Genomic DNA, 12,744 nt, shown 5'->3' with positions numbered 1-12,744 from the left:
ATTAAGAAAAATTATGTTAACCATATTACAATTAGAAACCTGTTTTTAAATATGTGTATATATATTTAAAACTCATATTATTCTGCAAGATAGTTGTGACTTCAAGTCCACCTTTTTATTTTTAGTTTACTTATACTAATGCATCACAGCTCTCTGTCGAAAGATTACAGAGGAGCTCTCAAAATGAGTTTCTTATTTGTAGTGAATCATAGATAAAATGTCATAAAAGCAGCATGGGTATTTTAGTATAACATTGAGGGCTATTAAGTCATCCATCTACTTTTTACAAAGTTATTAATTTTGCACCAGTTCCCAAAATGCTTTCTAAAAGCCCACTCTGACTGGTTAAATACAAAAAGAAAGAACAAGAGAACCTTGTGTATCTTCTATTACCATCAGCCCTGAACAATTTCAATTCATTTATCCCCCTTGATTTTACAAACATTTCTGAGTGTATCCTGTGTACTAATAAATATTTATTTGGAAGATACCTCCTCAGGGCTGGAATGGTATAGACTCTTACACATGGACCTCACAGTCTGTCCAAAGGGACAAAGTTCTTTGGTATGAACAACTGAAACCAATTACTTAATTCAATAAAAAAAAAAGGAATTTAAATCTGATGGACATGGATGGAAAGCCTGGAGAACCAGCTTTAGAAAAGGAACAGAAACCAAAGAAAATAATGACTTGATTATCTGAAATAGGTCAACCCTTGACATTTTTCTTAGTTTTGTTTTATTTAACTCAAGCTTTGAAGACCTGGGAGAGACAGTCCTAGTGGCCATGCGCCTTTCCCTTGGCAGGGCAAAGGGTGATAAGAGAAAGAAGACACCTTTCCCTTTAGCCATTAAATAGAGAGTAGGACCCCTTGATTTCTCCTCCCACCTGGGCTGTAGGCAGGAAGGAAAAGACAATTCCCCCAAAAGGAAACAGAAGTGACCTTAGAAAAGAGAAATGGACACAGAAGAGAGTCTACCAAAGGGACCCTGTACTTAACCTGATGAAATAGAAAAGGTCAAACTGTTGTAAGGGTTGGAACAGAGATATAAAGTAATGGGAGCATTCTTACTGGGGGAAATTTAGGAAGGATTAAAAAGGCATATGCTCTACCAATTGGATTTTGAAGGTCAACTAGTATATCAACAGGAAGACACAGGAAAGAGATACTTTTGGTGTAGGTGTGTCCCAAATATTGTATGGGTCACACTTATAATTTAAAAAATTAATTAACTATTTATTTGACATTCAAATGTAACTGGGCATCCTGTAGTTTTATGTGTTATATCTGGCTGTCCCTATACAGCATTGTTAGGACAATTAAATAAATTCAGTCATGTGAAATGCTCAGTATGATCCTTGGCACATAGCAAGTGCTCAGTGGTAAATTGTAGTGATCATTTTTGTTATCACCATCATCATCGACAAAACTCAGGACCCTGGAAGTGCATATGTCTCAGAATCCTTTCTTGCTCAGTCACTGCACAATAGCGCAGTTTCCCAGCTATACGGTATTCCCGGAGTTCCAATAAGACAGCTTCTCTTTATGCTGTACCGAGACAGAAGCCACTTACCTTCATATTGTATTTGTGTGGTTCCTCTTTTCTGTTGATTGTTTTAGATGTTTCTCCTATGTATTGATTTCAATTTTAATCTTATCTTTTAGTCACGATTAATGAACATTATTTTCTGTTCCCCTTACTATTAAATGGCACAAAGCTTGGGATTCGGAGGGTCAAGTGCCTAGTAAACTGAAGCATTGGTTGCAATTTTTTGAATTTGAAACTGTAAAGTTTAGTGAGTATAGATCAAATTATCCCAGTTTAATGACTATGCCCTATAAAATAGAATTAGAAGGCTTCTGAAGTCTAAAATATTTCTTTTATTGCTTTTCCTTTATCTGTGAGGCCCATCATATAGTCCTAGGGAAATGTCATTAGTCACAGAATATGTCCTTTACTTTCTTTTAGAATTTGTAAAATGATGTCTTGCTGGTATGTTTCATTATTTTCCCAAGTAATCTCTAACACAGTTCCCTTTATCTCCCTTTTAAATAGGCTTTTCTTTGTTTATGGATGATCATTTTTCCCTTCGATAAATATGGTATTTAAATTCTGGGACAAGTTGATTTCACCTGGGAGAAACTGTAGGATTTTGCTGTTTTCAGTTAGCTGGAATGACCACAGTGCTATCTGTATACAGAGATATAAAGTATTTGGGAAAAAATATATAGCTACCTTTTATCAAGTACTCTAACTTATTTCCAACTTCAAGAACTGCTAAGCTGTTTGCAAATGTTATCTTATTTAATTCCCATCATATTCTCATGCTATTATCCTTATTTTATGGTTGGGGAAACTATGGCACCGAGAACATTAAGTAAGTTGCCCAAAAACATAAGCCGATAACGGCAGAGGCCAGGTTCCAACTCAGGTGGCTGATTCTCTCATCCAATGTGCTGTGTTACCTTCTTCAGATAACCCGGTAGCCATGTTTCTAACAAGTTAGTAAGACAAAGCCTTGAAAATGGTTAAATTAAAAGACCCGTAATAGTTCAGACCTCAGTGTAAGAAGACCGTACCAAAGAAGGGAGCAGTACAGCTCCACCGAAAACACATGCAGTCACCTTCAGGGTTATTATTTCTTTCTGCATAAGTGATGCTCCACCGTGTGACTCTGTGCTTGTGCTCTGCATTAGAACTTGGCTTTTCTCATTTTCCCTTTTTCTGGTTCCAGTGTTATGAAACTCACTCCTGTTGCCCTGAGTTTTAAAGAGTCCTTTCTGGCCCTCCTGAGAAGGCCTGGTCTCACGTTAGGAAGCAGACTGACCTCAGCAAGTGCCTTCCATGTTCTGTTGCCCCCCTTAAGCAGCAGAAGGGGGAGAGGAGAGGAGTAACTGAAGGAGAGACTTTTAAGAAGAAAGTCAGCCAGCCAGAAAGACTTGTCTCTTGGCTGACTTGACTCTAACTCTAGTTCTGCCAAGATGACAGTCAAGATTCAACTCATTCTTTAGGAAGAAAATAAGGGGCAGTGAAGGCCAATCTTTGCAACAATAATAATCGTGGTATCACCACCTTCTGTGAGATGATGCTCTGCTGTTTCCAAAGGGCTTTCACGAATATTTCTCCTACATCTCATTCAGTTTTCCCAGCAGTCTGTGAGGGGGAAACTACCCCTCTTTGACTATGGCTTAGGAAATGAAATTGCTTGCCTCAAAGTACAAAATTAGTAATTGATGGGTCTACTAAAATCTGTGTCTTTAATTTTTTGTGGGTGTTTTCTCTCCACTGTGCCAATTATTTTTCTTGAAGATGAAAATTAATTGAACATGAAAACATGAAATATTGGTGTTTTCACATCACTGTATCTGGAAATAGACATTTTATAGAGAATTGTGGCTGAATCTTCTTTACTAAACCTAAAGAATCTGGCCAGTGTTCTTGAACTGAAGCTTGGATGAAATTACGTATTATTTTTCCTGTTTGTGAAATGGACTTTTGATGTGGCTGGAAGCTAAGGTCCTCCACATGGGTTTGAAAGTATGTGGAAGAAAAACTCTAAGAGCTACGTTTTCTCATTGTGTGGAAGATGAATGTGGCATCTTTCAGCCCAGTTAGTGCTGTGGTTTAGAAATAGCACTAATCATCCTTCAAATGAATCTCTTCCTCTTGAAGTGGATTTTTATTTTTCTCTAGCTGTGTGATGTGAGTTTAGTAAATAGGGGTTGCTCAGGAAGACAAGCTATTTTGGGTCTTGATATTGATGCCAGTACTTCTTGCTGTCATTTGCTGAGTAACAAAATTGTGTTTTCTAAAAATATACACGAATTCCTCCCTTATAAATTTGCATTTTCTTTTCTCTTTGCTGAGGGGCATACACACATACTTTGCCCTATATGGTGCATTTAAAGAATAATCTTTTTAATCACTATTTGAACATACAAAGTGAATAAAGAAAAGCTACAGAAAAGGCAGCCACAAAGAAAACCAAATGATTAATTTCTGGAAAGAGTGTTGTGTTTTGTGGAATTTAAAACTGCGTCTTCTGCCTGAGACTATTTCAAATAGTTTTATATTCAAGAAACTTGGAGAGATTTAACTATTTTACTTAAGATCATACAGCTATATTAGTGGCCTAAGCCCTAACCTTCACCTAAGCCCTTACCCATGGCAGATAGTCAGTTAATGGTAAGCTTTTAACTTAATTCCCTGAATTAGAGCTGAGAGGCTGATGCACAAGATGAACAGACTCCCACGAGGCTTATTTTTTTGCAAGGCCATACTCTTTCATAGACTCATCTCAAGCTCTTCTATAGATGTATCATGCAAGCTAAGAGAGTAAACATTACAGTGATGCTGAGTCTCATGGTTTGCATTTGTAACCCCTCCCAGTTCTGAGTTTCTCTCTTCCTTTGCTCTGCAAAAAGTCCAGGTCATCATACCAACAAACCTCAGCATCTGGGAAATTGGAAGCCTCCCACCCAGCTCTGCCTACATGATGCACAAATCCTTCCTGCTATTTGGAGCTTTGCAGCTCTGATTTGCAGGCCTCTTTGGAATTCTTGGTGAGGAGATGCATTATAATTTAGGAGATTGCTATTTTGCTAATCCTGGGAAACGTGGAAACAATTTTGCTGAAGGTCAGCCATTACTGGCTGAAGCAGTGGGGTTATTATTTCCATTTTAGACCTGAGAAACATCCACCTGCTGTTAGCCAAATGTGGGTCTCCGGTGAGGACCCAGTCCACAACCGTGTTCTTAGAACTACTCAATGTTCATCATTGAAAGACTGTGTTCAGCTTTTTTAGTGACTGGTTTGAATGAATTAATCTGTTTATTTCTACCCAAACAAAGCCGTTCTTTCTTCTGTAAAAGAATGATCTTTACAATATCACTAAATGTATCCAACACTAATATAAAAGAGCATGATTCATGTTTTTTTTTTAATAATAGCACCTATGAAACAACCTCTATTGTGAAATCTTTTTAGTTTAAAGCACACTAAATAGATTTTGTTAAGCACAATAAACAAAGTAAAAGAAACAGAGTTGGAAGTTTTTTCACAACCAGTGGAATATCCCACAGGTAAATCTAGGGCTTCTAATTTTCAGGTCAAACTGAATTTGTTTCCTTTCTTCCTTCTTAAAGGATTTATCTTGGACACTGGCTGATGCAGGGAAAGTCTATAAAGAAGAAAAAATGTACCTCCCTCCCTTCTTAGTACCAGTTTCCATCTTAGCACTGTCATAGAAACACTGAATTCACTTATGGGGAATTGAAAATAAACTCCCAATTTCAAAAACAGCGTCTTTGCCACCTATTAAGTCCAAAAATATTATACATAAGGATTTATTTTAGATATTTATATCAGGTTTTGATGTATCACTCCTTCCTTTTCTGTTAAAAATACTACATTTGAGGATTTGTACTAAATATTCCTCTCAGGACAGGAACACTGACTTTTTATTTGCAAAATATAAATACAATGTAGACAGCTCAGGTCTAGCATCATTCATTATGAGAAAATCATGGAAAATACCATTTGTCCCCCTAATGCCTACTTTACAGAGTCCCCCATATTTGGTGTTTCATGGGGAAGGTAAGATTTGACTTGTCACACCTTCCTTTATTTCCATCTCAGCATGGAATACCTGCTTCAAGCACAAGTTACAGGATTTTTTTTTTATTTACTGAATTGTTTTTATTTAGTGTATGCCCTAAACCTGGGATTGGCCCCCATTTTGCAGAGAAGGAATATGTCACATAAAATTTTTGGTAAATTATGATGATCTAACACTATGAGCCAAATTATTTACATACGTGTAAATAATTGTGTATAAATTTTTAGAGAGCCTCCAAAAAACTTCATCCTCTCCATTTTATAAAGGAGAAAAATGAATCCCATTGTTTGGTGGTTACATAAAAATGGAATTCAAATCCAGGTCAATGGAGTATCAAAATTTTCCTTTTCTACCACTTTGTGTTAATGTGCAAAAACAAAATCTGTCTGTATTTGATTGAACAAGGAATTTAATTTTAAGTAATTAATGTTTCTAAACCAAGGTGATAAAATAAGAATAGCAACTTGATGGGTGGGTGAAGGCAATGGGGAGTGGCAGTAATATAAGTTACCTTGTCTTTTATCATAGCAGAAAACAGTAAGTACTACATACAGTTGATCAAGAGGGAATGGGATGCACACATGGAGATACCCAAAAGAAGTAAAAATACCAATTCTTGGAAGCGATTGTATTGGGGATCGGGCCGGGGTTGAGAAAGGGATAGGGTTTGCAACTGTTAGTTTTCATTATAAGCCCTTTGGTACTTCAAATTTTCTTTATTTTTTATTTGAGAAAATTTGATAAGATCTTTCAAAGAACAAGTGTGTGTTCTGGAGTATGTCTTTCATATCATCTTTAGATAACCTATCAAGATGCCTTAAAGTTGTGGACTAGGAAGGAAAACTGGGACCTTGTCTTAGTCTATGTCTCTGACAGTTATTGGTAATGTGAAATTGCGGAAAGGATTAACTGAGCATCTAATGTGTTCGAGGTCTTGTAGGTTCTGTGGATCAAAAAAGGTGGATGCAATTTGGTCCCAGGGCTCCATCATATTATAGTCTAGTTGAGGGTACTAGAGATGAGGAAACAATCTAAATGAGGAGAAATAGAAACTTATATATTTGTCTGTGACTATTCCATACTGTGTTAGGTGCTTCACCTGCCTTATTTTTTGATGGAAAACATGTACCATAAAAAAAGATAAAATACAGATAGCTGTATGGGTTCAAAGAGTGGAAGATGGTACCTACTTGTTAGGATCAAGAAATGCTTCCTGAAGCAGAGCACTTTAGATGGGCCTCAAAAGTAGACAGGCATTTCTGAAGACAGAAATGGGATGGGAGAGGCATTGACATATATGCTAACTGAGAAACTCATATTTGGAACTTCTTTTTTTTTTTTTTGGTTTCTTTTGTCTGTAAGCATGTCAGCTAAATTCCATGTAAGCAAGATACAAATCTAAAATGAAAATTTAAGATATCATTTGCTCAGCTGAAAATCTTTTAATAAATGTAAATGTTGTTAAGGTTACTTTTTATTGAAACTACCTTCAACTTTGCTCACACTAGAGAATCACAATTAAGATTTGAATGTAATAATTCTTGTCATTCAAGTATGAGAAAAGCTAAAGGCAAATTTGGAGATCCCATGAATTTTGTAGATATTTTTGATTTTTTAAAAATTGTTCAGTATGTTCTTTGCTTCTTTAGGAATCTTTGTACTTTCCTTCTTCAATGTAATTTATTTGTCTTTTATCCTTGAGATTGTACTTGCGTGTGGATGGGGTTTATACCATTGACCCTTGAACAACACAGGTTTGAATTGTGTGAGGGTACTAATACATGGGTGTTTTTCAATAAATATGTTGGAAAAGATTTTTTGAGATGTGCAACAGGTTGAAAAAACATTTATTTAGCTTACTTTATTGTAAGAATATACTATTTAATATACATAAACAAAACATGTTAATCAACTGTTTGAAGTTATCAGTAAGCCTTTTCATCCACAGTAAGCTGTTAACAGATAACTTTCTGAAGAGTCAAAAGTTATATGTGGATTTTCAATCGCACAGAATATTGATCTCCTAACCCTGGCATTGTTCAGAGGTCAGCTATATTTTATTTTTAAGAGCCCTCACTTGGAATCCATGACATCATCATTTTGCCTCACTTTTTAGAGCTTTGTGGTTTGACTCAAAGTCAGAGACATTTGTGATAATGGGTATAACTCTGATTCTCTTTTAAAAACCCACATCAAAACTACAGGACTAATAATAAATAAATATTAAAAATTCAGAGTAGGCATACAACTTTTCGTACACTGAAGTCGTTTAGTCTCTTTTACTTAGAAAGTATGTGCTAAAGATGCAGGTGATCACCTGGGAGAATTCACTTGAAAATGTCCTCGCACAGTGATCACTCTCTATTTAGGAAAGTTTATAGCAGTTTTTCTTTGTCTTTGACAAAGCACCCTCTACTTTGTCATGTTAGACTTTAATGAATGACATACTGCCAGAAATTCCAGGCCATTATACTTTATGAATGTGTAGTTCATATTTCTTCTAGAGCAGCAGAAGAAAAATACCTTATATTTTAGGGGCTCTCAATGTGATCTTAATGTTTACTGTGAAGAGAATGTTGCATCCTGCAATTTGGAGCTATGCGAGTTACACATTTTAAGAATTGAAATAATTTAGAAAATCTTAAATTAGTTCCTTAATAGTTTAGTATCTGTAGTTTTTAAGTCTTGAATCCTGAACTCAAATATTTAATATCCTCCACTGCCACCATCTGAATTTTTAAATGATTTTAGGATTATAAAAATATTTTATGCGTATTGTGAAAAACATGGAAAAGCAAAAGGATAAAACAAAATATATCAGTAATTTCACAACTGAGAGAAAACTTCTGTACCCATTTGGTATATTTTGTTCCTGTCTTCTTTCTCTAGTCATATAAATTTTTTTGTAATATAACTGAAAGAAACCTATATATTTATCTGTATCCTCATATCCATTTTCATTTTTCATTATCTTAAGCATTTCAATTGTCATTAAATATTCTTAAAAGACAGACTTTCATAACCTGCTTTAACTGTCTTCTTTGTGACTTATACTCCTATACTGTCCTATAACAAAAAATGTATTAAAATTTTTTGGAATTTTAGTTATTAAAAATTGTAGTTATTTAGTAGTAGTCATAACTGCTTCAACGTGAATTTATGATCTCCCAAGACAAGCAAATTAATTGGGCTTCTGTTTGTTAATCTATTTAGTGAGTCATTTGCTTTTTAGGCTGTATAATGGCTTTTGGCTTGGTCTCAAGTCCTAGAGTGTGAGACTATCAGTAAAACCAATTCTCCTATTTCTTATAATCTGTATTTGTGGCTGCTTGGAGATGGGTGGTATTAAAGACTTGTAAAGAGCATTGATTAGTGTTGCATCTTTATAACTTAGTACTAGTGTGAGTTTGGGCAAATTACCCCTTCTTACTGCACCTCCTTGTCAAGGTTAAAATGAGTGATAAAATAAATGGTCCAAAGCTGGCCCATAGACAGTATTGAATATTCTTAAAGGGATTTTTTTTTCATTATTATTATGAAGTTTTGGTTATTGAGCAGAACAAAGGTGACTAGGCTTAATAGAGGCTGAAAAGCATCAGAACTTTTCCATACCCATTCAAAGTAGCTGGCTGTGGGCGGACAAAAAGCAAATAACCCATTTTGATGCTGGGCAGCAAGGTGTCTGTTCTGTCTCATTGGGAAACTTAGTTCCACAGATACCTTCATACTTTGCCATGTGGCAACAGCGTGCATGCATTTAAAAAGTTCACTGCTGTGTCTGTGGGGCTTGACAGTCACTGAAAGGCATGCCTGTGTCCCAAAGACCCGACTCACTGGTTTACTTCTCATTATTCAATAGCTCCATAGTTTCTGTAGAAATGCCAGTGTTGCTTTAATAAATTATTATGCATGTTAATAGTAATGGCTTCCATTTACTGAGTGCTGACCATGTGACATCGAAGATCTTTTCATGTATTATCTCATTTAGTCCTCAGGTCTACTTGGTGAGACTCCAACTGTCTCCCTTATTTTATAGCTGAGGAAATGAAGATCTAGAGAGACTCAGTGTTACCTGATAAGAATTTGAATCCTGGTTCATCTGACTCCAGAATCTGAGCTTCACTTAGAGCTTTACTTACAGCCTTTTTCATAATCACTGCATAGCCTCACCCATTCATTCCCTTTGCATTTGTTGAGCACCTACTCTGTGCTGGGCCCTGTTCTAGTGCTGGATTGTGTCAGGTGGACAGAAGTTCCTTGTGTCCATTTCCCTCCTAGAATGAGTGTCCCTCTTAAGATAGTAACTGTGCCTATTTTTCTGCATTCTGAGGATGTAACTGAAATTTTATTTCAAGGCTGAGAATAATTCCTGGGCTTACAAAAGAATTATTTTTACAAAAATACTGGATGCTAGGACATACCTCATTCATTCATCAGGCTGTTTATTTTAGCACTGGCTTTTAGCCTTTCCAGACTCCTCAAATTGGAGATGTTTGATTGTTATTGTTATTATTGATTGTTTTAGGGAGCATATACAGATGCTTATTATTGCTAATGATAGAACTATTTTTTGATATCTTGGTTTCTTTGACTTCTGTAAATATTCTACAGGTATGTGGAGCAGTGTAAGAGACCCTCTTTCTTTAAAACATACCAAAACTACATCGACAAAACCTAGTATACAAGAGGCTTAATTACTTCACAGAATAAATATAAGTTTCCTGGTATAACCGAAAAGTAAATGATGTGGCAGGGAGGTCAACCTGTGGGGGAAAATTTGAACTTGTTTTCTATGATATCAGGAATGTTAAATCCATCCCAAAGAATGAATTATTATAATTCTAAAGAATGAGGTATAAAGTGTTTATTTTGAATGTTACTTTTTTAGCCACGTATAAGCTGAAAATAATTTTAAATGTCCTTGGGTAGAGGCTAACTAGTTTTATTCTTCACCCAGGAAATCACTGGTAAAATACATGAAGTATGTGGTATTTTAATAAAGTAATTGCCTTATTTTTGCATTGGAAATACAATTAAATCATTTTGGTTCTATAAGGAGCAAATGGCTGATGTTGTTCCTCATTTTTTTAAAAGTCATTTGCCTAAGAGGGAGGATCTTTGGCAATCTAGCTGGCTGTTCATTTAGACTGTGACATTCCTTCTCCTTGGGACCCAAGGCTGGGCTCTCCGATAACCAGTGCAAACTCCATGAATATCTTTCGTTTCTCCAGAAGGAGGTGTGGATTTGCAAGGCTACCAGCTCGATATGCAAATACTACCTGACGGCCCAAAGAGTGATGTGGACTTTTCAGAGATTCTTAATGCAATACAAGAAAGTAAGTTTCACTCAAATTTTAAATTCACTGTGAAAGGAGAAACTATTATAATACTTGGGAAGGGTAATAAAACTAGACAACTTCGATGCCAAGCTTTTTAAAAAAATGACATCTTAAAAGAGATACTGTGTGAAATAATTCTGAGACCAAAAGACATAGTTAGTGAAATGCAGGTTTAATTTTGAAACTGAACCACATAATATTGGCATCTTCAAAGAAGCCTGGTAGAAAATTGTAGTGGAGTTGTAAGTTATATACATTTAATATGCTATAATAGAAAATCAATTGATATTGTAGTTTTTTAGATTCCTTGATTAATTGTAATCAAAGAAAAAGCCTTAAGAAACCAGAATACTGTTCCTTTGCTCAATGTAAGTAGTAAGAAGTAAATATTGATGCAGTAGGCTGGTATCAGAAGTTTATTCTCCAAGACAGATTTCTGGAGTCAACTGAGGATGGGCTATGACCCAGAAGCATCCCCGTTTTTCTAAGCATTTTGATTTACTCTTCTTACACTATTTTGTGTTTTATAGTTTTCACTGAGAATTTTATCATGATCAGTACAATCACCCAAGTTCTAGACTTAGCTTTGAGGATCAGTAATGCGGTGCCACCTACTAAGTCATTAACATTCGTGTTTTGGCAGAACTCTAATTCTAGATAATGATACTCTTTTAAGATCAAATAGTATTATATAAGTTGCCATTGAAGGGTGTAGATCTGCAGAGCATTATAAAAAGAGCTATTGCAACTTTTTGGTTACTTTTAGTTTTGTGACATTGCATTTCTGTATTAATTATTAGTGAGCAATTTTAAGCCCTTTTATAGTAGCTGTCTCCATTTGTCCCTATACAACCTTCTTGACCTTATGAGATAATTAATATCTCCACTTTGTAGGTAGGACAACTTAGGGTGGGAGAACTTAAGTACCAAGGTAAAATAATAGTATAGAATGGAGGGTCTTCTACCCTTCATTTAATTCCTTCTTGAATTAAATCCTGCTCAGTATAGTATTTAAATACAGTGAAGTGGTTCTGAAAGAATTATTTTTGATGAAGAATATATTATTAATGAGGACCGGCTATTTGTTCTGGTTGGGCAATCCCTTCATATTAGGTTAATGAATAAAGGAGAAAAAAAAATCTCTCCAGGAGAATAAAAATCAAATTAATAGACACTGGAGATAAAATAACTGTTCATGGAAAGTTATAAGATTATGTAATTACTTAATTTGATTTGGAAGGTGATATAGTGCTGAAAGGATTTAAAAATTTTTAAATAAATGACAAAAGTTGGCTTCTATGCAAGTACAGGAGATGAACTTAAATTTTTTTAGGGCAAAATTATATCAAAATGAACTAATAGGGCAAAATTATATCAAAATGAACTAAAAGTTTATGAGACTATTTTTACAGAAATTTTACTAGACTGTCTTAGTAAAGACACATTTGTATATGATGGTAATTGTTTTATAGTTCAGAATGGTGACCTCTTTATGAAGTAGATAAGTATAAGTTTATGAGTACTTAATATTTCAATTTAAAAATAAGAATAAAGAAATAGTACTTCATTTTAAATTGCACATCAACTTTTTATAGGTTTAAGAAATTTCTAATATTTTAATCTATTTACTTTCCCATTAAGAAATAAGGTTTATCCTAAGTAGGTTTGGGAAGCTGTCTACACAGCCTGGGTCATTTCTCATTGGAAAGATTTGGGCCATTCCTCTACCTTCAATTTCTACCTAGATTCCAAATGTGATTCAGATGTTTAACAAGTTCATTAAAA

The 12,744-nt window shown here is 35.1% G+C and overlaps 1 protein-coding gene across 3 annotated transcripts in view; it reads left to right on the top strand.

The window, feature by feature from the left end:
- Positions 1 to 12,744, top strand: part of ANO4 (anoctamin 4) — a 388,767-nt gene that overhangs the window by 185,821 nt on the left and 190,202 nt on the right. For 2 of the 3 annotated variants that reach the window (XM_036891457.2, XM_036891460.2), the window contains one exon: positions 10,852 to 10,956. The exons of the other annotated variant lie outside the window; for it this stretch is intronic. In XM_036891457.2, coding sequence (XP_036747352.2) covers positions 10,852 to 10,956 — 105 coding nt within the window. The remainder of the gene's footprint in view (positions 1 to 10,851; positions 10,957 to 12,744) is intronic. 3 annotated transcript variants of the gene reach the window in all.

The sequence above is a fragment of the Manis pentadactyla genome, chromosome 10 (assembly GCF_030020395.1).
Source record: "Manis pentadactyla isolate mManPen7 chromosome 10, mManPen7.hap1, whole genome shotgun sequence".
Taxonomy (NCBI): domain Eukaryota; kingdom Metazoa; phylum Chordata; class Mammalia; order Pholidota; family Manidae; genus Manis; species Manis pentadactyla.
The sequence above is the reverse complement of the archived record's forward strand: the minus strand, read 5'-3'. Positions and strand labels throughout refer to the sequence as shown.